Here is a 25,265-nt window from a genome sequence, read left to right as displayed (position 1 = left end):
TATACTTATGAAACTAAAAGAAAGTAAATTGTATTGCACAGTATAATTATTTTCTGAGGTTTATTCACTTCTAATCTGCAAAGTTTGCAAATACACAAATTACACTTCATATGAATTAGTGAGATTCTATTTATGAGATATTTCATAAAATCTATAAGTTCCCATCAACAAAAAACGAAACAAAACTAAGAATTAATCCTCTTGTAATTGGACTTTATATATGTCATTTCCATAGATCTTCATCTAAGATCACTCTGCCCTCCTCCTCAAAAGACTACATAGGACCCAGAATACTTTAAGAATAGGATTTTCAAAAGCGTTCAGGATTGGCCTTATTCAGCTATTACTGAAGTCAATTCCAAATACCTTGGCTTCAATGGGAGCAGACTTCAGCCAGTGTTGAACACTTTTGAAAATCCCACCCTAAAATGTTAAATTTTGATAATTACAATGTCTAGCACAAATACACACTATGTTTGGTAGGTAGGTACATGCAAGTGCATGCACACACACTCTGCTTCTTGTAACTGATGCAAAGTAAAAATAAACATGATGTGTGTGGGTGGGCAAGCACACACACTGGTGAAGGAAATGACATGATGGGAAAAATTATAGTTATTGGTGAGATCATCAGTCTCCTCTACAGTTTTAAGTAGAATTCCAAGTACTGCACGCCTGGCCTACCATCTTCATAAGGGACTGCAGGAACTATGGGGCAATTTGTTTTATTAACCGGTTAGTAAGAACTGTTTTATCACAAGAAGCTACTGAACAAACAGGTTTTAGCTATATTGCGCAGAGGCTGAAATAATCATGAAGACTTCTTGGACTGGGTTCCTCAAAATAAGCAAAATAAGATTAACTGAACATCCATGTGGATAGCTCACGTTCTGAGATAAATTAACCTAAGGCGTCAGAGATACAGGCTACAAAAAACAAATATTTTATGGAAAGATGCACTTTATTTCAAATACTATGGAAGTTTGTCAATTCTTTAAGTGTTAGACTTCTAAATTTACCCTCCTGCAAATCAAAAGCAAAAGTATTTTTAAGAAAAGTACAACTGGACTCTAAAAATGACATCCATCCAATGTTTATTGACAGCTCAGGGTTTCCAATTTTAACATTCAGTTCAAGCGTAAAATATTTTTTTTATTATTATTATTTTAGTTACCAGCTCTGCAAACTCAATTTGAGATTTAAAACCCCCGTTATGTTCTTTTTAGCTCATTTTCCATCAATACTAAACTACAATCTGATTGCAGAATCTTAGTATTTTTCTGACGATGCCAAAGCCAGAAAAGAATACAGATCACCCTCACTGCATATGGGCTGCGCAGTGCTAGAAGAAGCAGTAAAAATGTATTCTTGTTAGTCAAGTCTGCTGAGATGACTGACAAAACACAAATGTATGATCTCTTTAGTGATCAGATGCCTTTTTTTACCAGTCATTTTCCATACCACAACAGCATTTTACACATTCAAAAGGTAATAGGTTGTGTTGTCAGATCTAATAATAAAGAGTCTCATTAGATCATAAGGCACACACTGAGACTGTGCTGTCATAATTATACAGGTATTGCAGAAGCATCAAAAGATGGAACATCTTTCATTTTTAAAAACATCATCATTTGATCTTAATGTTAAAAAAAACATACAATTCTATACTTTAAAAATCATTGTATTTGGCATTCCTAAAATTTCAAACATAATCCTTTTTTCCCTTTCAAAAATACCTGCATTTGTTATAAATATTTAAAAAAAAATCCCAGTCTGGTAAAAAATTTTCAATTTAATGGAACTTATTTTTTACAGCTGAAAGTCTAATTAACTCAGTGCAATTGTAAATTCTATCTCTGTGCAAATAAAGCAGCTTCCATTATTCCCTGTTAGTTTGAAACTGAGATGTCAAAAGCGATCAGAAAATTTTACTTCTAAAAACTACTTTTTCTGTGATTGAATTCAATTTTGACGTTTTAAAATTTGAATCCATATGGAAAAATATTTTTTCCTTTTGAAAAGCAAGCTTTTCTGAACACTTTCATTTTTCTATCAGTCTCAGTTAAGAACAGTCATAGGAACACAATATTCCACTCAAGCAAAAGAAAAGAGGTGATATCTGTGATGTGATGAGATCTGGTCCATGCCGTTGATCCAAACTGAACAGTAGTGCTAATTACTAATAACTTCATGTGACTGGGTTAAGCCAATCATAACCCACCTTTTGCTATGATTTCCATTCACCAGAAACCTACCATTAAAACACCAAAAGACCACCAGTCCGCACTCTGTGTGTGGCCTCGTCGATTAACTACCTCTGGTGCCATATATTCTACTGTCCCACAGAAGGAATACGCTTTCTTTTCATGATCAATGGACTCTTTGCTTAAGCCAAAATCTGGAAAAAATATGATCTGAAATGAAATGTTCCTACTGGCTAAGAATTTCTAAGCATGCCAATATAATTAATACAGAAGCTATAAAACTCTGAAAAAAGTCACTTTAGTGGTCATATCATTACTTTTACTTTTTAAACTAGATTTCTTATTTAAATAATACCATTTCATTTAGTCCATGTTAAATACCCCCATTTGTTCTGCAAAATTACTTGCAATGCAAAAGAAAAAAATTCAGATTTTACTATATTGCTTTATAAAACAAACATTCAGGCAACTTATGAATTAAAAACTTTTAATAAACTGGAGTTTATTTTTACTTACCTGTCAATTTGATATGTCCTTCTTCGTCAAGAAGTATACTAAAAAAAAGGGGGGGGCAGTTTAAAGTATCTTTTAATCTTGCTTTAGAAAGTGTACTGACAATCAAAAGAACTTTAAATAAGAATAGAACTTTAAAGAGTAACATCAACAAACAGATATGTAACAATGAAAATCTATTAAAACTACTGGTTAGAAGAAAAATTTTGGAATTTACAGTTATAGAAAAAGGATCTATTTTAATAAAGTTACAAAAAACATGCATTCAGTGTGTTTTCTAAGGCCCCATTTCTACAAGCTGCTCGACTCTTGGGACTGTGCTGGCAGTTTGCAGGATCAGAACCTAACAAAAGCCAAGAAATTCAGAAGTTGCATCTCAACTCTAAACATAAAATATATCTGTAAAGACAAAGTCACAATAATAAAATAGCTAAAGATTTCTGTGGACGACAACTTTTTTCTCCTGATTCTTTCTTAGTAAAGAATGTAAATGAACACAGAATCTATCTCTTAAGAATTCCACATAACTGAAAGGTATTTGCTAGTAGTCCACATGGCAGCTCTTTAATCCTGAATTTTCAATCCACAATACTCACTGAGCAGGGAAAAACTTATACACAACAGAGAATATTCTAAGGACCAACATTGTTTCTTTGAAGCATTTTTAACATAACAAATAACTCTTATATAGTGCTTTTCAGGTGTATTATCTATCTTTGGAGTTTCAATGGAAGTGCTAACAACTTTAAATGGATGCTGTCAAGTTCCTTTTAATCCTACATACTTAAAGCTGTACTGTGTTGCCATTTACTTTTATGCTTTCTTTGGACTTGATCTCGTAATGTTCTTTTAAGTGCCTCCCTTCAGATGCTAAGCATCGTCAACTCCACTGAAAGAAAGAGTTTAGAGTGCTCAGCATGCTATAGGATCAGGCTCTCTCTGAGAATTAAGAGACCGTATACATTTAAAAGAATAATTCATATAGTGGGAAGGAGGACCTCAAACAAAACTCCTAAATAATTTTGACCTTTGCTAGTTAACTCTGAGACAGACACGCCAAAGGCTGAAGCCCAAGAACAGAAAATCTACGAAGGATACATCATTTATTCAATGAACAATTTCTAGAAAGTATAGTGTTTGATTTCGTTTTTTATATTTTAGCTATAATTATTAAAACATTTATTAAAAAGGAAATAGTAACAAGATTGAACGGAGTAATTTTCAAAAAGAGTTTTATTATCCTAAAAGCTCTAAAGTTCCCCTTCCTTGATATTTTTTATCCTTTTACTTTTGGCAAATAAGTTTTCCCCACTTCTGTATTTTAAAAGGATCACAAACTAACATTTAAATTCATTCACTTTCCTGTTTGCACATGCTCCAACTACGTAGGAACCATAACAGATCCCATAGAAAAGGTGGTTTTGAAAAGTGATTTATATATCTCAGACTGGGTGTGGTATTTTTCAAGTATCTGGAAGACATTCCTCACCAGCTCAGAAAAATATGTTCTTACCAGTAAATGGTATTTGTTTGATGAAACCAGCTCAGTTTACAATTTAACGAGTTTTCAATCACATCATAGTTGTATAGACATAAGCAACCAATGGAAAGTGCAGGAATTTAGAACATAATGTGTCCCCAAGTTCCTTCTAAGCACACTACCAGCCATTGCCATAGCACTAATTAGAGTAGTTACAAATAGGACAGAAGACACGTGCCTTGGTGAACGTACAAGTTATCAGGTTAAAGAAGAACTCCATTAGAATCAATAGGGAACATTTATGTAAAACAAAAAAACAAAAAAAAAAAAACAAAAAAAAAAGGCAAAATGAGGTGGCATTCTGCAAATAACACTGTCCTAAACACAATACCTTTCAGAAAAGGGGCAGGTACTAGTTTTAGAATGAACACAGAAACAATTCCACTGAAAGTTTGGTCATTGTGGACTGAGCTGGTTTCATAAGAATACAGCCATTTCTGGGTAAGAAAAAGTATCTATTCTTTGAGTAAACCAGCTTAGTCTATAGCAATCCCATCTCCACAACATGGAGGAATTACTTTTCAAGAACAAAGTCAAAGATAATGCTACCAAAAGGAGCACTCGGAGTAGACAGATATCTAATTCTATAATGCACAGTAAGGGCATGCATGTGAAACCAAACTGCCAGTTTGAAGTCCTCTTCCAAAGCAACATTTTCTCTCTTCATTAAGAGGCATAGGAATTACCATACTGAATCAGACCCATTGGCCATCTAAGCTACTATACTGTCTCTGACAGTAGCCACCACCAGATGCCTCACATGAAGGTGCAAGAAGCCCTTCAGCAGACACATATGAGATAAACTGGTGCTTATCAAAGTCTCATCTGAACCCCTAATAGTTACAGATTGGCTTGTGCTAGGAAGCATGGAATTTTAAATTACTTCAATTTTTTTCGTTAACTGTAACCCTGGATATTCTTGTTATCCATATAACTATCCAATCCCTCTGAATCTTGCATCAACATCATCTTGAAGCAGTAAGTTCCACAGTCTAATTATGTGTGTGAAAAATTATCAGTTTTGTTACCCTAATGTGATTTGCTTTTTTAACTGCAGTAGCTCATTGAGCAGAGGTTTTCACTGAGCTGTCCGCAAAGATGACCAGATACTTTTTCTTCAATTGATACTGTTACTTTAGAGCCCAGTAAGTTATATAAGTAGTGCTAAGCTTTCCATGCTATGTGCATTATTTTGCATTTATTGACACTGATTTCAATTTGCCATCATGTTGACCATTCACATAGCTTCTGAAGTTCTGCAGTGTCTTCTTTGAATTTGTCTCAATAATTGAGTGTCATATGCAAATTTTGCCCTCTCATTGCCTGAATGTGTCTAAGGGAATGCATCCCATAAGGAATTCATTCTACATGAATGCGTCTGCAGGTGGGCTCTTGTAAAATACATGCATCAGAAACACGTTCTGATCCATCTGACTAATCATTTCTATGAGTACTGTGACCCTTCTTAGAACCTACACAAAAAACAAAAGCATTCACTGACCCTCAAATCCTGGGTCCTACTGAAATGGAAATTCAAGGCCCTTCTGACATCCAGGGAATGAAGGCAATTCTCCATAACAATGGCAGAAAAAGAGGGGGAACCACCACTTGATTTTGATGAAAAGTGGTAGGACACCTATAAACAAAAAAGGGCAGAGAGTGAAGAGCCACCTTGTCTTTAGGAAACATAGTTTATAGAATTTGATATGCTGGAGTGGCCAACTTCAGAGAGTTTGCCAGCCCTGATTAAACTGACAGCTACAAATAAAGGGTCTAATGGGAGGTTGAATCCATAGCTGTACATGAAAGTTTTTGTAAGGAGCTGCAAACCCATAATAAATGGGTATTCTGTGAAGGTCAAGATTTGCTGCCTCATGAAATGTATGGAAAGTCCAACCTGAAAGTCCAAACCAACCTGAAGAATGTGAACAAGGATGGGAGTCACCATGTAGCCTCTACGTCCTGGAACATATAAAGGAAGAGATTCCATACTCTTCAAAAGGACATCATACCTGGCTTAGGCCACTTGCAAACTGATTTACATTTCCTGCAAAGCAACGGGTTTCGAGTGCCACCGGATTTCTTTATGTCCAGTAAAACAGCAGGAGGGACTCCAGGAACACTTGGTTTGTTAATTCAAATAAACTACAACAATGAAGTTGTCTGTCCAGACTAGGAGATCTTTCCTGGCAGAATCCCCCAGAGGGGAAACAAAGACTTCGATAAGCTCTAATCTTTTAAACATTTAATGGAGCTGGATTCTAAGTGAGACCACTTCCATTAGACCAACTTATTATTTTGTTATTTTACTAGCATCTAGAGGCCCCAAAATAAGACTACCATCCTCTATCCTGCCCTCCCCCCAACCACATGTCCCTAACTGGAAAGATTCACATCTCTGGTCAAAACTACTCACCAGAATTTGCCTAGGAAAGTTCCTTTTAGGGAGACGGGAGCGTTAAACTCTGACCTTAAGATGAGTACTTATTAATTAGTCTGGGTCCAAGCATGATTGACTGCAGCTGTTCCTGATATAATATGGAGAGTCCAGAAGCGGAAGTGAGGCTAAAGTATCGCTTCAAGACAGAGTTCAACTAGCTCAAGCTATTCCCAGGAGAAGCGGACAGTATTGGAGATCTGAACCCAGGTAGCTTGCTTGACTTTCCTCTAACAGGATGATTCTATCAAGATGTGTCCAGATATTGGACCTGGAGGCAGGCTAACCTTTTCAATAAAAGCGGGAAAATATTTATTCTTTAAAATGTCCTGATCTAGACAAAATTTGTGTAGATATGAACTGCTAGTCTATGCTTTCACAGATGTGCTGTCATTACAACCAATGGCTTCTTAAAGACTTACGGCACAGAGGAAAGACTGATGTGGAGAGCAAAATATGGGAGATTAACTCTTCTGAAGTAAAAATGAAACTACCATTAGTTCCAAGAAGTAATGGGGATATACAGCTAGACATTCTGCATGTCAACAGAAGTCAGAGCGTTTTTCAGGGCTATGGTAAGGATCATTGACTGGGTGGGATTCCATCTTGAACTATGTATGAGGTTCAGAATATGCCATCCTTCCTTGGAGTCTTGCTCACAGTGAAAAAAATGGAATAACTAACCCAACATTGCTTATGTGAGTGCACCATTGCCAGAAGGGGCTGAACGGTCTTTAGAATTACTGACTCTCTTGCCAGCAGGAGTGAAAAAGTGTAACAAAGTAACAGATGCTGAGAAGGGATAGCCATCTTGTTTGTGGATTACCTGGGTATCTTAACCACTTGTGATACTTGTCCATATGTGCTTTACATAAAAAGGGTGCCTCAATCTGTAGACTTCTCAGGTTTTCCACACAGTCATAGGCCTTGGAGAAATGGGAACTGGGCTTCCTGTCCCCTATCTCTTGCTGTCATGCCTCTTCTGCTACAGGATTATTATTTTATCTTCTGATCAGTTTATAGAAAACAGCGCATAAGCTGAAGTTATGTTAGAGATGGAGACGTCAGGATTTTATTAAGCGGAAAGCACATAGTTCTTATTCTTGTTTAGTCCTTAAGAACCTGATTAAAAAACTCCCCAGAAAGTCTGTCCTTGAAGTAAGAAAGAGCCATAAAACTATATTTAGCAGAATTGTTCCCTCCTTCTCTAGGACTTTAGCTAGAAGGCTCAGGAAGCCAGTATGAGGATACCATCAGCTATGGTGGGAGAATGGATGGAATCCTCTTAGGTATCAGAAATATTTAGAAGATATCAAGACTTGCAGGACATGATTCTAAGAATTCTGAAGGGACGGTTCTCTGGAAGAGTATTACGTTCAGTAAGATATAGAAACCAGGACTCTAAGCAGAAGGAATAGAGTCAGATGTGGATAGAAAAAATACATTTCTTTGGTTTTGCAAGGAATCTTTCAGGATAGGAAAAAAATTACTTCCTGAACAATAAACAAATGCTAGATCAGCTTTGGGAACAATGGCCCAGAATTAAGCTTTGTCTGTTGAGAGCTTATACTGCTGGCAAGTATTAGCAAGATAAAGTGAATATTGAGACAGAACAGGTATAAATCAATGTTTGCACCATTGGACGAAGTGGGACAATGTTATCCAGCTCACTTTCCTCAAAGTTAATATGGAGGACATTCCTTCGGTAGGAGGATAAGGTGCAGCAATTCTGTACTATTTCTACAGAGAACAGATTAGTCTTCTAAAGTAAATTAGTGGGTCTGATCTGGGACGTCTTCATAAAACAGTCATATCCCATCATGAGAAATCTGTGTCATTTGTATCCAAGCCCACTAGAATTAGAGGGATAAGATTTAGAGCACAGAGAGTGGGTACATACAGCACCGTGTTTCTAGATTTGGTCCGACGATATGGCTTTTAACACCTTACAGGTGGGAGCTATAGGTTTATGACTGAAGAGAAGGAGTCTTAACCCTGCCCCCTCCCCCCCCCCCACATTTTAACTGCAACTGGTTTCTTGCACTTTACAGAAACAGGGGCAGGCACATTCTTCTGGGATCTGGCTGCTACAAAATCATTTGCAAATCAGACAGAGCTCAAGGAATAAGGGTAAGATCACTCAAGGTAGTAACATTTTCGCATAATTGTGTCTTATCTGGCCTAAAGCCCTTGAGGCAGAATAAACTTTCTGTCAGATGAAGCACTGATGAGAGTTTTATTCCCATTTAGACACCTCTCCAGATGATAGCTCAAAAATCTAGCACTGAAAGCAAAAAGACTCAGAGAATCCAGACTGCAGTTCCCAAGGGGAACAACTGTTTTCCTCTTTGCCGCCTCCATTTTATTTTAGTATTAACCCCCACCACACAAACACACTCTCTCCCCTGAATCCCTAGATAACTAGGAAAACTGAACTAAAGAAGGATATGGAAAACAGGAGATGGAATTCAGTCACTTGGGTTCATCTCTGAGTGAGCCAAGGATGACTGGGTTATTGAGATGGAAATCTGAATTGGCATCCCAAAACCTTACAATTTCAGTGGTCATTCATGCTGGTTCAGCATGACAAACAGAAACCCATTAAGTTGTGGACCGAGTCACTCACTCAATCAGTATAAGATAGGTCAAAATTTCTATTTTAAATTACTGGACTTGACAATATTGCTTTAAATCATGAACTCCATTTTCCATCTCACCGCAATTTACACTGAAAACTAGACATGGATGATTTTTTCCACAGTTAGTTTTCAAATGGGTTTTGTAAAATATATATAGGCTCAAAAGTAACCTTAAATCTTGTACGTGTTTTTTTTAAGCTTCAGCCCTTCTTTGAAAAAATCTGTTTCATACAATAAAGGTTGCAATATTGATCAAACAAACATCTGATGGACACACAACAACAAATCAAGAACACTGTTCCTCTGCATGTGATCAAGGCTATGCTATGCTCCATTCTGCTTTTTGAAGTACCTGGAAATAATGGGCTATGTATATTTCAATATTTCTCTTCTCACAGAAGTGCAGCTGTCAGGGAGTTCCCAACAAGGCAACATATGTCCAATATCTGGCATATCAACCTTGTGGCAGTTGCTTTTTTTCCTACTAGAAACACTATCACACTTTTTTTATAAGCAACTTTCACTGGTAAACTTATATAGTCACTAATTTTAAATGGCTAATAGTTATAAAGATGACAATAATAATGCTTAGCATTTATGTAATGCTTTACACTGTTGAACTGCTATATAAAATATTAACTAATTCATACATTGCATTTACTACAGTGGATTCTTACTTCTCTGGCTTTAGGTCCCTGTATATTATTCCAAGACTATGTAGATGGTCTAAAGCAAGTGCTAATTCAGCCAAGTAGAATTTGACATCTTCTTCTGTGAACATCACCTGAAAAAGCAAAATAAGAGATCTTTTTAAAATCCTCCATGCTAGCGGAAAACCACAAGAACATCAATTGAATGAGCCACTTGTATATATGCATTGTTGTTGCAGCCATGCTGGTTCCAGGACATTAGAGACAAAGTGGGTGATATAATATCTTTCATTGGATCAACTTCTGTTGGTGAGAGAAGCTTTTGAGCTTACACACAGCTCTGTGACCTGAAGAAAAGCTTTGTGTAAGCTCGACAGTTTGTCTCTCTCACCAACACAAGCTGATCTAATTAAAGATATTACCTCACCCACCTTGTGTCTCAGTCTTCTGTATAATCAATCACGTCTCTTAAGGGTTGTCTTTTTTACATTGCTGGCATATGCAGTGGGTATGAACTCTTGGATTTATGTACTCTCTATTTTTTACACTTTTCTAACAGCTTGTGCTGTGGACTACAGCTGGTCAGTTACCAGAGAAACTGGTCTGTCAAATAAATTATTCATGGAAAAATGGTAACTTTTTAGAATAGTTAATGCAATAAATAGCATGTGACTAACTCTGACATAGGCTCTCCAAATTACATGCCCATACATTATGTAATGGAGCAGAAGGCAGGTGCAACATGTATTCCTTCCCTACACTACTGGCATCATATCAGCTGTGCGCTCGTCTCTACTGGCCCTAGGAGGAGGAATTACAAAGTCTACTTTTGAGCCTTGCCTCCCAGCCATTACCCTAAAAGCAACAGGCCATGGGTTTACATGGATGACTGAGAGCAGTGTTTGACCAAATTTCTGAAGAATTAAAGGACATGGTGATTAAAAAAAAGTTTAATAATGGTCCAATCTAACTGCCTCTGATGTCAATAGAGTCTCTCTTTTGAATTTAATGAGAGTTGAGCCACATCCTAAGGCCACAATTCAACACACTACTTCAACACTTGGCTAGCTTTAAGCATGTGACTAATCCAAATGACAGCCGTGGAATTACTCTTGCTCAAAGTTAAGCATGTGCTTAAGTAACTTGCTGATTCAGGGCCTTCATAAATATCTTCTGCAGAGGGCACAATAGAAACTGGATTATATAAAATGATGACCTCTCCCCTATGTTGACACAGGATGCTTTCAGCAGCAAGCCATTCTCAAAATGTGTAGGATAATCATGTCTACTGCTAGGAAGGAGAGAGGACTGGAATTTGGAGGCATGTTGCTGACAACTGAAAGACTAGAGAAAGGGAGACCCAAAGATGGCCACCAGCACGAGTGGAAGTACCCCAAAGGAAGACCGATCCTATAGAATCAGGCCAGATTGACCCATACACAATCACGCCTATGACCCACTCTATGCAAACCTAATAAAAAAAACCTGCTTCAGGCAGACAGGGTGGTGCGAGGAAGGAGAGAGGACTGAGAGTTTGGAGGTGTGTTGCTGACAACCAAAAGACCAGAGAACCGAAGTAAGGGAGACCCTGCCCCAGCAGGGCAGGGAGACTCCCTTCCCCAGCGTCAAGGATCAAGGATACCCTCTTCCCTCTTGGATAGAGTTAAGAAACCCACAGCGGTTGACAGGGGCTGGGGCTCAAAGTGAGGAGCAAACCCAGACCCCTTCCCAGCTTCCCTCCTCTACCATCTTCCTGGGCCGCTAGTGGGGCCCTCAGCACCCCAAGAGTAGGGGCAAAGGGTGGCATCTTAGCCTCCCTGCCAAAAAAAGCGCAGGATCCACCATACCAACATCAGCCATTTTGCAATAAGAGCCGAAGAATTTGAAAGTAGTAGTTTCCATTCATCTGAGCATGCGCACTTGCTTTGCTTCCTAGTTTCGTTCAAGGCTAGAAAGGATGCACCCTCAGTTCCTTCGCCACCGCAAACTGAACAAATCCTCAGAGGGGAAGGTGGATGGTATTGGAATGCAGACAGGGACCACACATCTTGAAGAACCTCCAATTACAGGTAAGTAACCTCCCCTTCTTCTTTGAGTGATGGTTCGTATTGGATTCCATGGAGGGTGATTAACAAGTGTCATAAACAGATAGCTAAGGGTTAATGTTCTTTTACCTGTAAAGGGTTAAACACAGGGAACCAAACACCTGACCAGAGGACCAGTCAAGAAACAAGACTTTTTCAAATCTGGGTGGAGGGAAGTTTTGGGTGTGAGTCCTTTGTTCTTGGTCTGTTCTTTTCTCGGCTCTGAGAGTGATTTTTCTATCTCCTGGCTTTCTAATCTTCTGTTCCCAAGTTGTAAGTACAAGGATAGTAAGACAATAGGTTTATATTGTTTTCTTTTGTATTTACATGTGTGTAGTTGCTGGAATGTGTTAAATTGTATTCTTTTGGAATAAGGCTGTTTATTCACTTTTTTCTTAAGCAATTGACCCTGTATATTGTCACCTTAATATAAAGACTATTTTTAATGTCTTTTTCATTCTTTTTATATAAAGCTTTCTTTTTAAGACCTGTTGGAGTTTTTCTTTAGTGGGGACTCCAGGGAATTGAGTCTGCAGCTCACCAGGGAATTGGTGGGAGGAAGAAGTCAGGGGGAAAATCTCTTTGTGTTAGATTTACTAAGCATGACTTTGCATACCCTCTAAGTGAGGGGGAAGAGACATTAGATCTCTCCGTACTTGTGTTTCCAGGACTGGAAGCAGGGAATCTCCTAGGGTCGTCCAGGGAGGGGAGCCTGGGAGGAAGTAACAAGGAAACAAGGGGAGGGGGTTATTGCCCTTTGTTGTAAGACTCAAGGCATCTGAGTCTGGGGGTCCCCCAGGGAAGGTTTTGGGGAGACCACAGTGAGCTAGGCACTGTATAATTCCTAGCTGGTGGCAGCGATTACCAGGTCCAAGCTGGTAACTAAGCTTGGAGGTTTTCATGCTAACACCCATATTTTGGACGCTAAGGTCCAGATCTGGGAAGAAATGTTATCAGAGCCGTGAAAAGAACAGACCAAGAACAAAGGACTCACACCCAAAACTTCCCTCCACCCAGATTTGAAAAAGTCTTGTTTCCTGATTGGTCCTCTGGTCAGGTGTTTGGTTCCCTGTGTTAACCCTTTACAGGTAAAAGAACATTAACCCTTAGCTATCTGTTTATGACAACAAGTACCACGTAAGTAGGTGGAGGATACGAGGAAGATGATGAAAGATGATGGAATGGTCGAATGGATAGCTGCGCCAAACGAAGCATCCATTGCAGAGTCTTGCAATAGGTGTAACAAGAGGCGAGGGTATGTACCAAACTCAAATGTGGCTGTCCTACAAGTCCTCACTGCAAGGACTAACTGATAGAGCATAATGCAATCTGAAACCCACTTAGAGATCCTCTGTGTGGAAATCGCCTGCCTTTTAGTCCATTCAGTTATAGCGATAAACAGTTTAGGGGACTTCCTAAATGGTCTCGTCTTCTGTAGGTGGAAGGCCAGGGGTCTGCAGACATCGAGGGAGTGAAAGTGCCACTCCTCTACCAAGGTCTGAAGCTTTGGAAAGAAAGCAGATAAGTGCACAGGTTGACTGAAATGAAAATGGGATACCACCTTTAATAGAAGCTTGGGGTGCAGAGGCAGGGAAATTTTGTCCCTAGGGAACACGGTAAAGGGGGTCAGCCATTATGGCCTCCAATTCTCCTACCAAGAAGGTGACCCGCCCGGAAAGAAGAGACAGGGAACATGAAGCCAGATATTCGAAGGGCGATTTCACTAATGTCAAAGAGGATGAGGTTGAGGTCCCATTGGTGAGCGATAGGTTGAATGGGCAGATAAGTTCTAAAGAGGCCTTTCCAAAACCTGGTAGTCAATGGGAGAGTAAACACAGAACGTCCTTCCACAGAGGGATGAACTTTCTTGGAATTGAGTGCAAGCCCTGATGTCTTCAGGGACAGAAAGTAGCCTAACAGAAGGGGAACGTATGTCCTCTGGGGTGAGACACCTCTGCCTGCCCCAGGTGGTGGAAAGCTTCCACTCGGCCTAATAAGAACACCTCATGGAATCTTTTCTGCTACTAGAGAGGATGTCTCAAACTACCGACAAACAATCCCAATCTAGTGAAAATGCCCATACAAAAACCAAACTTGGGAGGTGAAGTGTTTGCATATGGGGATGCCTGATCCTGCTGTCATGTTGCGTGAGCACTTCTGGGAAAGCTGGCAGCAGAAGTGGGGGATTCGCTGACAAGCAGAGGAGTGGGGAAACCAGAACTGGCCAGGCCAGAATGGGGCTATCAGAATAACCATGGCACTTTCCTGCTGGATCTTGTGGAGGACACGCAGCAGCAGCGATAGTTGGGGAAAGGTGTAACTGATCTGGTCTGATCAGCAGGTAACAAGGGCATTGCACTGAGACCCCTTTGGAGCAGTACGTGATGCATTTGCTGTTGGCGAGGGTGGCAAAGAGATCCCTAGTTGGAGTTCCTTGTAGATTGAAAAAGTCACTGGCTATGGTGGTATCCTTTTCATTGCTGGTCATGAATTCCTGCTGCGAGAATCTGCAATCACATTTTGAGCCCCTGGAAGACAGGCTGCCAACAATAGGATCCTTGTGGGCACTGCACCAATCCCACACCTGGAGCACTTCTGCATGACTGCATACTCCTCATTAATTGATGTAATAAATTGTCGTGGTGTTTTCTGACATAATGAGAACATGATGGGAGAAACGCATGACCCACCCTCCATAATGCTCAAAGCTCCAGAATGTTGATTTGCATTTTGGATTCCCGACTGGTCCAAGGTTCCTGTGTCATGTGCTCGCCCATGTGCGCACCCATCCGGTGAGTGATGCATCTGTGATGATTGTCATTTCTGGGGGGAATGGAAGGAAGGGTATCGAGGTGCAGATCTGACCCAGATCTGTCCATCAGAGGGAGGAGAGTACATCAGAAGGAACTGTCAGCAGGACCACCATGGTTTGTGCAGGAGAACAGACTTTCTGGAGCCACAGCTGGTGTAGATGACTGAAGGTGCTGATATACATTCAGGTTGCCATGTGGCTCAGGAGGAAAAGGCAAATCCTGACTGGGACAGGAGGACTGGTGACTGCTGTGGCATTGGTTCCACTTTGGCAACCGTCCCTTGATAGGTAGGTGCATGCTGAAACTGCATAGATGAATGTCCCAATTAATTCTAGGGGTCTAAAGTTAATTTTTCGATATTTACACTCATCCCCTGGGAGAATAGGAGTATGAGCAGCATGGAGGTCAATGATCAAGCCTTCTTCCTGGATCATTCTGCTAAGAGTCAGTTGTTGAGATATGGGAATATAACAACCCCTGACGTCTGCGGTGGGCCGCTGCTACAGAAAAAATCTTGGTAATGACCTGTGGAGCAGTGGTTTATCCAAACGATAAGACCCTCTCTTGGAAGCACTGAAGGCCAACCGTAAACCTTAAGAACCTTCTGTGGGTTGGATGGATGTCTATGTAAAAACAGGTGTCCTGCATATCAAGAGCCGTAAACTACATGCTTTTTTCTTGTGAAGGGATGATGGCTGCTAAGGTGACCATACAAAACTTCGGTTTGCATATGAACCAACAGAGATGACAGAGGTCAAAGACTGGTCTCCATCACCCCTTCTTCTTGGGTATCAGGAAATAAGTAGAGTAAAATCCCACGCCCTGATAGGTCAGAGGAATGGGTGCTATCACTCCACTTGCAGTAGGCAATCCACTTCTAGGATGAGGATACTGTCGTGAGAGTGGTCGCTGAGGCAGGATTGGGCGGGGATGAGGATGAGGCAGTGTTGTGAACTTGATTGTACAGCCATGTTTAATGACATCCAGGACCCACTTGTCCACTGTTATCATGCTCCAAGCAGGTAAAGAGTGCTAGACATCTCCCCAAAGGGGGTGGGGATTGGGAATATGATAAGAGGCAAGGTGGTTGATGGCTCTCTAGATGCACAGAAATATCACTTGTGATGCATGTGCTGTTGAAAACTGTGGCAATGGACCAGAAGGATGGGATCTTTGAGTCTTCTGCCGATGGTGAGGAGGTTTGTAAGGCTGTTGATGGAAGAACTGAGGAGCTCTGAACTGCTGTGCAGGTGGTGGATGGAAGAACTTCCACTTGGGTGCCGGCGTGCAGATGCCTACGGATCAAAGAGTGGCTCTAGAATCCTTAAGGGACTGGAGGGAATTGTTGGTCTTTTAACTGAAGAGATGAAACTCATCGAAAGGAAGTTCCTCTATAGCATTATGAACTTCCCTGGGGAAACCAGATGAATACACTCATGAATCCCTACTCATGACGGTTCCCATGGCCATTATGTGTGAAGCAGCATCTGTGCTTCCACCATGGACTGGAGCAAAGTCCTCATGACCAACTTAACCTTCTCCAAGATAGCCTGGAAGCGGGCACAATCCTGCTGAGAAAGCTTGTCTGCGAAGTCCGCCATCTAGCTGAGAAAGTATTTGTCTGGTAATTGGAAATTCGAAATTGAAGGCAAATGGACAAGACCACCTCATGCACTAGAAGGTCTGGCTGTTTGCCCTCCCTGTCTGTTGGAGTGAAGCATAGGTACTGCTACTGACTCAAGCCGTTGCTGACTGTATCACTAGAGAATTGGGTGGGGTGCGTGATAGAGAACAGAAATTTAAACCCCTTAGCTTGCACACAATACCTCTTCTCTGTCCCCTTGGGAGTGGGTGCACAAGTGGCTGGGGTGTGCCAGACACTTCAAACAGGTTGAAGAATGGTGTTGTTGATTGGCAGAGCAACCCTGGTTGGTAATGATGCATGCAGGATGTCAAGAAGCTCATGCTGTTTTTTAACAGTCAGTCAATACAATCCTGAAGAGGCAGACTGAGATCTAATAAAACATAATTGCAGAACTACTCCCCAATACAAGGGGTAGATAGCAAATCAAAAGAACAACGCTGTACGAAAGCGTGAGTAAAATGCAATGTAGCAGTACTACAAATTAAGTTAGGCAGATACACCAGTAACTTACAGGAATGAGACTTAAGTCTCTCTCGGACATCTCAATGAATAACTTGATCCACTTGACACACAACACATTTGTAGGAAACAATTTAAATCCCAAATAGGGCCAACTCCCATATTAGTGAAAATACTAACCAAGACCCTTAGAATTTCCATATCTATGGAGTGGCTGAAGATGGAACAGTCACTAGCAGGAAGGTGATATACTGAGATGCCAGCAAGAAGCATGTAAATTGAGGAAAAAGAGAGGCTCAAAGTTTTCAAATACACTTCTACCCTGATATAACGCAACCTGATATAACACGAATTCGGATATAACGCGGTAAAGCAGTGCTCCGGGAGGGTGGGGCTGCGCACTCCGGCGGATTAAAGCAAGTTCAATATAATGCGGTTTCACCTATAATGCTGTAAGATTTTTTGGCCCCGAGGACATCATTATATCGGGGTAGAGGTGTATAGCCAAGGGCCCAAGTAAGTGGAGCAAGCTGAACCTAGAGTAGCCTGCAGGAGCTGTATTGTAGACCAATACAATACTTTTTCTTTCTGAAGTCCCCTAAACAAGCCATGAAAACTTCACGGCCCACTTGTGCCATAGTAACTGGTTTTCTGTATATAAAAGCCAGGGCCAGAATTAGGAGGTAGCAAGCCAGGCAATTGCCCAGGGCCACATGCCATAGGAGACACCGCGAAGCTAAGTTGCTCAGGCTTCTGCTTCAGCCCCAAGTGGCGGGGCTCAGGGCCCCAGGCTTCAGCCCCATGCAGTGGAACTTAAACTTTCTGGGGCCCAGGGCAGAAAGCTGAACACTGGCCTTGCTTGGCGGACCCCCTGAAACTTGCTCATGACCCCGCAGGGGGCGCTGGACCTCTGGTTGAGAACCATTGTCGTAGATTCTTTCATAGAAGATGAAGCGTTTGGCAGATGGTAGGTACAATTGAGACTTTTGGCCACCAGAAATGCATGAAACAATTTGGGATTGTGGTATAAATATAACAATGTTTCTGCACACAATTGGCAACAGCTGTGTAGCTGTGGTAGCATGGGTAGCAGTAACGGCTAGCCTCCTGAGTCTATATCCTGGGTACTGGGCATGGTTGTTGATAGCCTGTAGACTGATCTAGCTCAGGGGTTGGCAACCTCTGGCACAGGGCTTGCCAGTCCAAGCACCCTGGTGGGCCAGGCCAGTTTGTTTACCTGCCGTGTCCACAGGTTCGGCCAATCGCGGCTCCCACTGGCTGCAGTTCACTGTCCCAGGCCAATGGGGGTGGTGGGAAGCGGCGTGGGTGAGGGATGTGCTGGCCGCGGCTTCCCACCTCCCGCATTGGCCTGGGATGGCGAACCACGGCCAATGGGAGCTGCGGTCTGCTGAACCTGCCAAAGCGGCAGGTAAACAAACTGGCCTGGCCCGCCAGGGTGCTTACCCTGGCGAGCCGTGTGCCAGAGGTTGCGGACCCCGATCTAGCTAGATCAAAGCTAGATTATTCTTCATATGGATGATGTAAAGGTAGAGCAACAATTATAATTTTACATTTAGATGGTTAAGCCAGATAATTGAGTCTGGAGTAGTTGAGTATACTGCTGTGATGCCTCCTTCGCATTTGTGAATCGGGCATCAAGCTGTTATATGTTCCGTGGCGTTCTGGGTGACCACAGCTGCACACTGGAGAGTCTTTAATTTTCCATTTGTGCAGCAAGTAGTCGCATCTACCATGGTTTGTGCAGATATGATTTAGGGTTGCCCATGAGCTTCATGAGAGATCAAAGCCAGAGATCTTCTGTGTTGGATATTTCACAAGGTGTTTATTTGTGACTTTCTGTGAACTCCGTTTGGTTTTCCAAGCTTCATCAGTGTTGAAGTTGCGCTGCTGAAGGTTACCTATATAAGCTGCAATCACACCTCTTGATTGCAGTGTAATCAGACAGACACCACTGCATCAGTTACATTTGGGGCATGTTTGGAAAGTTATCTTCATGACCATAAGGATTACAAATCTTGCTCACTTCAACTTTATAAAATGCTCAGCACTTTCGGGAGGGGGGCTAATATTAATAATACAGATCCATTTAGCATAAATATAGATGTCAATAAATACACTCAAACTACTGCAATTAACAGATATTCTCCCTGTATAAGCATATTTCTATAGCTCTATATACTTTCTGAGGCAAGTTATTTAAACTGGTTGGTGGGGGTATATGAGAAAGCACAAGAGCAATATGGGAAATCTAATTGCTGGAGTGTATCTCGGGAGTAACAAATTAACAACATTCTTATGACAGTAGTCTTTCAAAACAAAACAAACAAAAATTGAAAAAAAAAAACCCAAAACTTCCTGAAGAGCATGGATAGAAATATATTTTTATTTCTAAGATCTGTTTAATCAAAACCACTTTTTTAATAATTAAGGACATGAAGGTAAACGCTCCTGATATACCTGCCCAACACAGAACAGTGAAAGACCATGTTTAACCATATGTTTAATGTGAAAAAATTGTTTACCTCTTTGGATAAGCGTGTAAACAAGTCTCCTCCCCTGAGAAAATCCAAAATAAGGTATAGCTTTCCTTCTGTTTGAAAAGCTGAAAAGATCCATTAAAAACAATTTCAATAAGCAGCTAATTTGTTCTTTTACCGACGACCGGAAGAATAAGTTTACCAGAATTTACCATTGTTCCCATTACCAAAACAATGACACTCTCTCTCCTAGATTGAAACAGTCACTTAAAAAAAATTAAATAAATTCTACCTTTAAACAAATCAGTGTCATGTCAGAAGAAAAAAAATAAAGGCAGATAACCAATAAACTTTATGCCACTGAAAAAGTAACTTGGCTAGTCAGCATTCCTTTTTCAAATCTTGGTAATAAAACAGATTTAAGTGAGCATGCTAATACATTTAACGTACATCATGTATGTTAGTGTTATGAGATATTCAACCTAATATGGAGATATATTACATTGTACAGTAATCACATGGAAACAGGACTGGACAAAACACTGAAGAATACACTGTAGGGAATGATATTAAAGGGGCACTATCAACTTAAGAACAAAAAAAAATCACTTCTGTCTGAACATTTTCTAGCAACTATTGTTACAAATAAAACTTTAAATTGCTATAACTGAAAGATCAGAAAATATATTCTTCTCTATTTTTGCAGTTTGTTTACTCTGTGCAGTTAAAAGAACACTGAAGAGAGTCATTTTCACTCTTTCCTCTAAATAACTGAGTTGCCACTGAAATCAATAAGAGTATTTCTACTGACTTTGATAGGAATGGGACTAGACGTTTTTGTACACGTTAGTCTTTATAGTTCAATCAGGGATGGAAAATATTTTAAAAAGACAAAAGTGTGATAGGTGTAGAAACTGAAATCTTTTTTAAAAAAAAACTAGCTAGATTTAAATTGACATACGTTCCTTTTATAAAGGGAGGGACTGAAGTCCCCGTTTCTGCAAAGAGTTAAACATGTGCTTAATTTTATGCACTGAGAATAGTAAAACTGATTTTAGGGTAACTATTCAAAGTGTGTAAAGCTAAGTACGTGCAATAAATTTTTGCAGGATTGGGATTTAGATGACCAACTCTAATTTCTATGATTCTTTGCAAAGGTATTTGAATTGTTGTCACCACAGTGATAGACAAATAATATTTCATCTTTTATAACTCACCATAATGTAACTTGACTATAAAAGGATGATTAACTTCCACTAAGATGTCACGTTCCATTTTTGTCCGAACCCGATCTCGAACTACAACATGAACACAAACTATAATTCATATTGAGAACAGACTATTCCTCTTACATTTCCCAAGTTTACCTCTCCTTGTACATTTTTAATTATTACAACTCTATGCCATTCAATAACATCGATGCAAAGAAAAATTTGTGAGACTGTGTGGAGAACCTACTTCACAGTACATTGTTTCCTGAAACTCTCACTAAAATCTGGCACTTGCTCAAGTCTCAAGTTGTTGCTACTTGAAACCTAAAAAAAAAATATTAAAAATCTAATCAAGAATTCCAACAGCACTATACTCTGATCTGCATATATTTTTTACTACATCAGTTTAGAAACAGAGTTAAAGTGGTACAACCCACTGGTGTGAATGCGGGTTTACTGTACAAAGTGTACCTTATAATAAACTTAATAATAAACTATATTGATAGAAGTAGCTTTAAACCAATATAAGCTGAACAAAAATCTTTTTATTTGGATTTTTACAAGCTACAATCAAAATGTATCCATCCAATGCTATGGCATCATTGAGTCTCTTTTAAAAACACATATGTCAATCAATCTAGGCTATCAGTTTACTCCTGAATATGTTCCAAACACTAAAAGGTTGGAATGCAGTATAACAATGCATTCTGGCTACTGTAGCTGCATTTCCCTGAAAGTTCTGTCCTACAGATAGGAGGTGATAAAGCATGTAAACTGCCTGCAAGTAGACAGCAGTCTTTAAGGGGTACTATTGCCTCTGACTCTGGATTAAGAAAACAGTTTACTGAAAGAAACCAAGATGGAAACGAACTAAAATGTCTTAGGCAAACCAACCATTTGTTTAAATGCAGGGGACATCAAATCTCAAAACATACAAGTTATTACTGAGTTGTTGTAATTTGTATTCAAAATGGATTAATTTCACAGAAGAGAATAATTTATTTACATGTGACTCTACTTATCCTAAAACATAAGTTGTAACAGAATCACATTCTTGAGTCTGAAGGTTCAAGCATAATGTTCTGAGTATTGTGGCATCGTCTATAGCGAGTCCTTGCTCTTTGGGTCATGGAATCCCCAGAGCCTCAGATGCTGGGAGAGGCAAAAACAAGGCAACATCTTTGGTTAGAAGACACTGTTGTATTGGTACTTTAAAGCATAAGATTAAAGATGCATCAAAGGTCTTGTTTATATACAAAAATTGCACTAGATTAACTAAATCAGTCTAAGAAGGGAGTTTAGTTAAATCAATGCAACCCATTTGTGTAGTATCTTGGTTTTCCTGTCAGTTCTGGGCAATGTCTGAAGGCCAAGGACCCATCTGTGTCAATGTTTCATGCTTGTGACGCACTGCAATTACAAGATATATGAAGGTCTGAATCTTAACTCCTAAACAGATCTATAAGACCTCTTCCAATGTGCATCCCCTCACTTCCCAGAGGACAACGCAATGTCTTTAGCCTATGCCTATTACTCACAGGCAGTGCTTTCTAGTGTCTTAAAACACACTCTAGACTCTACTGGATCCTTTTCCTGATGATTTTTGCAGTGCTGCTGCTGCAATCAAAATTCCTGCTTTTGACATAACATCTGTTCTATTGATGGAGATAAGGCTGTTACTCATTGCTCACGTCCCAAAAGACCTAGTGATGTAGCATCTGAATACAACTTACTACCCCACTCAGGGCCACAGACAGTCAGGAGTTTCAAAAATCAAGGAAGTGCTTTTTAATGGGAGGAAACTAATGTCTAAAAAAGGATGTAAAGAATAGGACAAAGCTTCCAGAAGCAAAGCATCTTGTACACCACAAAAAAACTGTCAATCCTCTCAAAAAAATAAAAAAATAGAAAATTCAAAATATAGATAATCATTTAGGAACACCCAAATATATCGATTTTAATGGCCAAATCTTGAAGGAGGAACAGTCAGTTGAGAACTCCTGACAGCCATAGCTGAATATGCAGTACCAGTTGTGCACAAGCAGGGGAGAAATGCACTGGACAGGGTGTTAACATTCTCAAAAATTCTTCATCTTTGGTTTGCCTAAGACATCTGAAAGTCTTGCACTTGAAGCTTAAGACCCAAGAGAGCAAATCTTTAATTTATATCTCAGTCATGGACTGCTGTTAAACGTTAGTTATATGCCATTCTAAATTTTTTCTGGGAACAAACTGTTTCAGATGCTTTTGATCTGGGATGAAGGTAACCTGCTCCTCTTCTAAGTAACACAAAGAAACAGACAAAAAGGAGAATAAATTCTTCCTTGGCATTTTCTCCTCTTTGGGACCAGATAAATAATATCACCAAATCTGGGTCTCTCATAAACAGATGGTTAAGGGTTAATGTCTCTTTTACCTATAAAGGGTTAAGCAGCTCAGTGAACCTGGCTGACACCTGACCAGAGGACCAATAGGGGGACAAGATACTTTCAAATCTTGGTGGAGGAAAGTCTGTTTTTGTGCTTTTTGTTTGGTTCGTTGTTCGCTCTCGGGACTGAGAGGAACGGGACATCATTCCAAGTTCTCCAATCTTTCTGAATCAGTCTTTCATGTTTCAAAATAGTAAGTAACAGCCAGGCAAGGCAGATTAGTCTTATGTTTGTTTCCTCAACTGGTAACTGTATCTTTTTGCTGGAAGGATTTTTACCTCTGTTTGCTGTAACTTTGAATCTCAGGTTGGGGGTGGGGGTGGGGGGCGAAGTCCCTCTAGTCTATATGAACCTGAGTACCCTGTAAAGCATTTTCCATCCTGATTTTACAGAGATAATTTTTACCTTTTCTTTCTTTAATTAAAAGCTTTCTTTTTAAGAACCCGATTGATTTTTCCTTGTTTTAGAATCCAAGGGATTGAGTCTAAACTCACCAGCAATTGATGGGGGGAAAAAGAGGGGGGATGGTTAATTCCTCTTTGTTTTAAGATCCAAGGAGTTTGGATCTGTGTAAGCCTCTCAAGGCAACCCAGGGAGGGGAGAGTCTGGGGGGAAAAGGCAGGGGATGGTTAATTTCTCCTTGTTTTAAGACCCAAGGCGTTTGGGTCTTGGGTTCCCCAGGGAAGGTTTTGGGGGAACAGAAGTGTGCCAGACAGACTTCTGGCTGGTGGCAGCGTACCAGATTTAAACTAGTAATTAAGCTTAAAAGTGTGCAGGCAGGTCCCCACTTTTTGTACCCTAAAGTTCAAAGTGGGGGAAGAAACCTTGACAGGGCCACTGGTGATATAACTATTCAAGATGAAATTTTCTAGATAAAAATCCAAAATCCACTGTTTTTACCAAATTTTTGTTCATGCTCCCATAGAAAAGTGACAGTTTATCCCACGATAGCTGAGGAGAGATTGTACTTGCAGTTAGAAAAGATACTGATTTTTAGGAACATTAGATTCTTTCATTTTTCTTCCTCATGGTGTTCACAGGATAGACTTAAAACTGTTCAAGTGCCTCAGTCTGTCATTTCGTTACTGATATTTAAAGAAAAAAAATGTAGTGATTTGGGCTCTTAAATTTTTTTTAAAAGGAACCATTTACAAATAATTTTAATGTAAGCTAATTAGATAATTTAATATATATACTCATTCATAAGCCTAATTTTTTTTAGTAAAAAAGGAAAGCACCAGAGAAAGGGGTTGGCTTATGAACGAGTATAGAGAGGGAGAGGTGGGACACAGCCCCTCCCCTCCAACACAGGGAGCAAGGAGAGGCAACACAGTCAGCAGAGACAGAAGGGAAGAGGTGGGGCCAGAGTCTCTCCGCTTTTGGCCATGCTGCTCTCCCCACAGCCTCCGAAGCAGAAGCAGCTCCAGGGATGGCAAGCTGCAGCTGTGCCGCTTGGCTCCGCCCCCCAAAGCAGGCCGTGGCTGCACCGCCCAGCCTGCTGGAGCAGCTCCAGCCAGGTCAGAGACATCCTCCCCTGGCCCTCCCCAGATAAGGTGGGAAGGGAAGAGTGTGGGGGTCCCGGGCTAGGGGTGGGGTCATGTGGGTGGTGATCACAAGGGCTACTCCTCTGACTCCCAGCTTCTCCTCACCAAAAAATTTCCCCACCATTTGCTGTCCTGGCCCGTCAGGGTAAGCTGCTGGAACACTGGGACGCTTTGTTTACTTAGGTTTACCTCTCTGCCTGCGGACGCTCGAGGTAAACAAACCATCCTGGGCCACCAGCATTTTATCCTGATGGCCCAGGAGCCCAAGTTTGCTGACCCCTGAATTATAGTGTCTGCTTATGAATGGGTTATAAACAATTTCCATTTTTACTTATCCATCTGGGGGGGGGGGTTGGCTTATAAACGAACCGGCTTATGATCGAGTATATAAATTCTCAGAAAATTCATCCTATTTTGGAGCAAGTCCTATATTTTTGGAGAGGATTTGCTGTATTCGTCATACGTTAAAAATAGTAGTTAAATTCCTGCTTTAAGCTCAAACTAACTATGGAACCAGATGTGGGAATTTTGATAATATATTTATGATTCCAATATGTGCCTCAATTTCACTCTGTACTCAGTATTGCTATGCTGTGAAT

The 25,265-nt window shown here is 40.4% G+C and overlaps 1 protein-coding gene across 2 annotated transcripts in view; it reads right to left on the bottom strand.

Moving 5' to 3' along the window:
• The window catches only part of RPS6KA3 (ribosomal protein S6 kinase A3), a 134,677-nt gene that overhangs the window by 44,710 nt on the left and 64,702 nt on the right, over positions 1-25,265 (bottom strand). For both annotated transcript variants that reach the window (XM_050936542.1, XM_050936543.1), the window contains exons 5-9: positions 20,700-20,780; positions 19,528-19,607; positions 10,011-10,117; positions 2,721-2,758; positions 2,256-2,398 (exon numbers count right to left, since the gene is read on the bottom strand). In XM_050936542.1, the coding sequence (XP_050792499.1) occupies positions 2,256-2,398; positions 2,721-2,758; positions 10,011-10,117; positions 19,528-19,607; positions 20,700-20,780 (449 nt within the window). The remainder of the gene's footprint in view (positions 1-2,255; positions 2,399-2,720; positions 2,759-10,010; positions 10,118-19,527; positions 19,608-20,699; positions 20,781-25,265) is intronic.

This window comes from Gopherus flavomarginatus, chromosome 1 (assembly GCF_025201925.1).
Source record: "Gopherus flavomarginatus isolate rGopFla2 chromosome 1, rGopFla2.mat.asm, whole genome shotgun sequence".
NCBI classification, from domain to species: Eukaryota; Metazoa; Chordata; order Testudines; family Testudinidae; genus Gopherus; species Gopherus flavomarginatus.
This window is presented reverse-complemented; position numbering and strand designations above follow the sequence as displayed.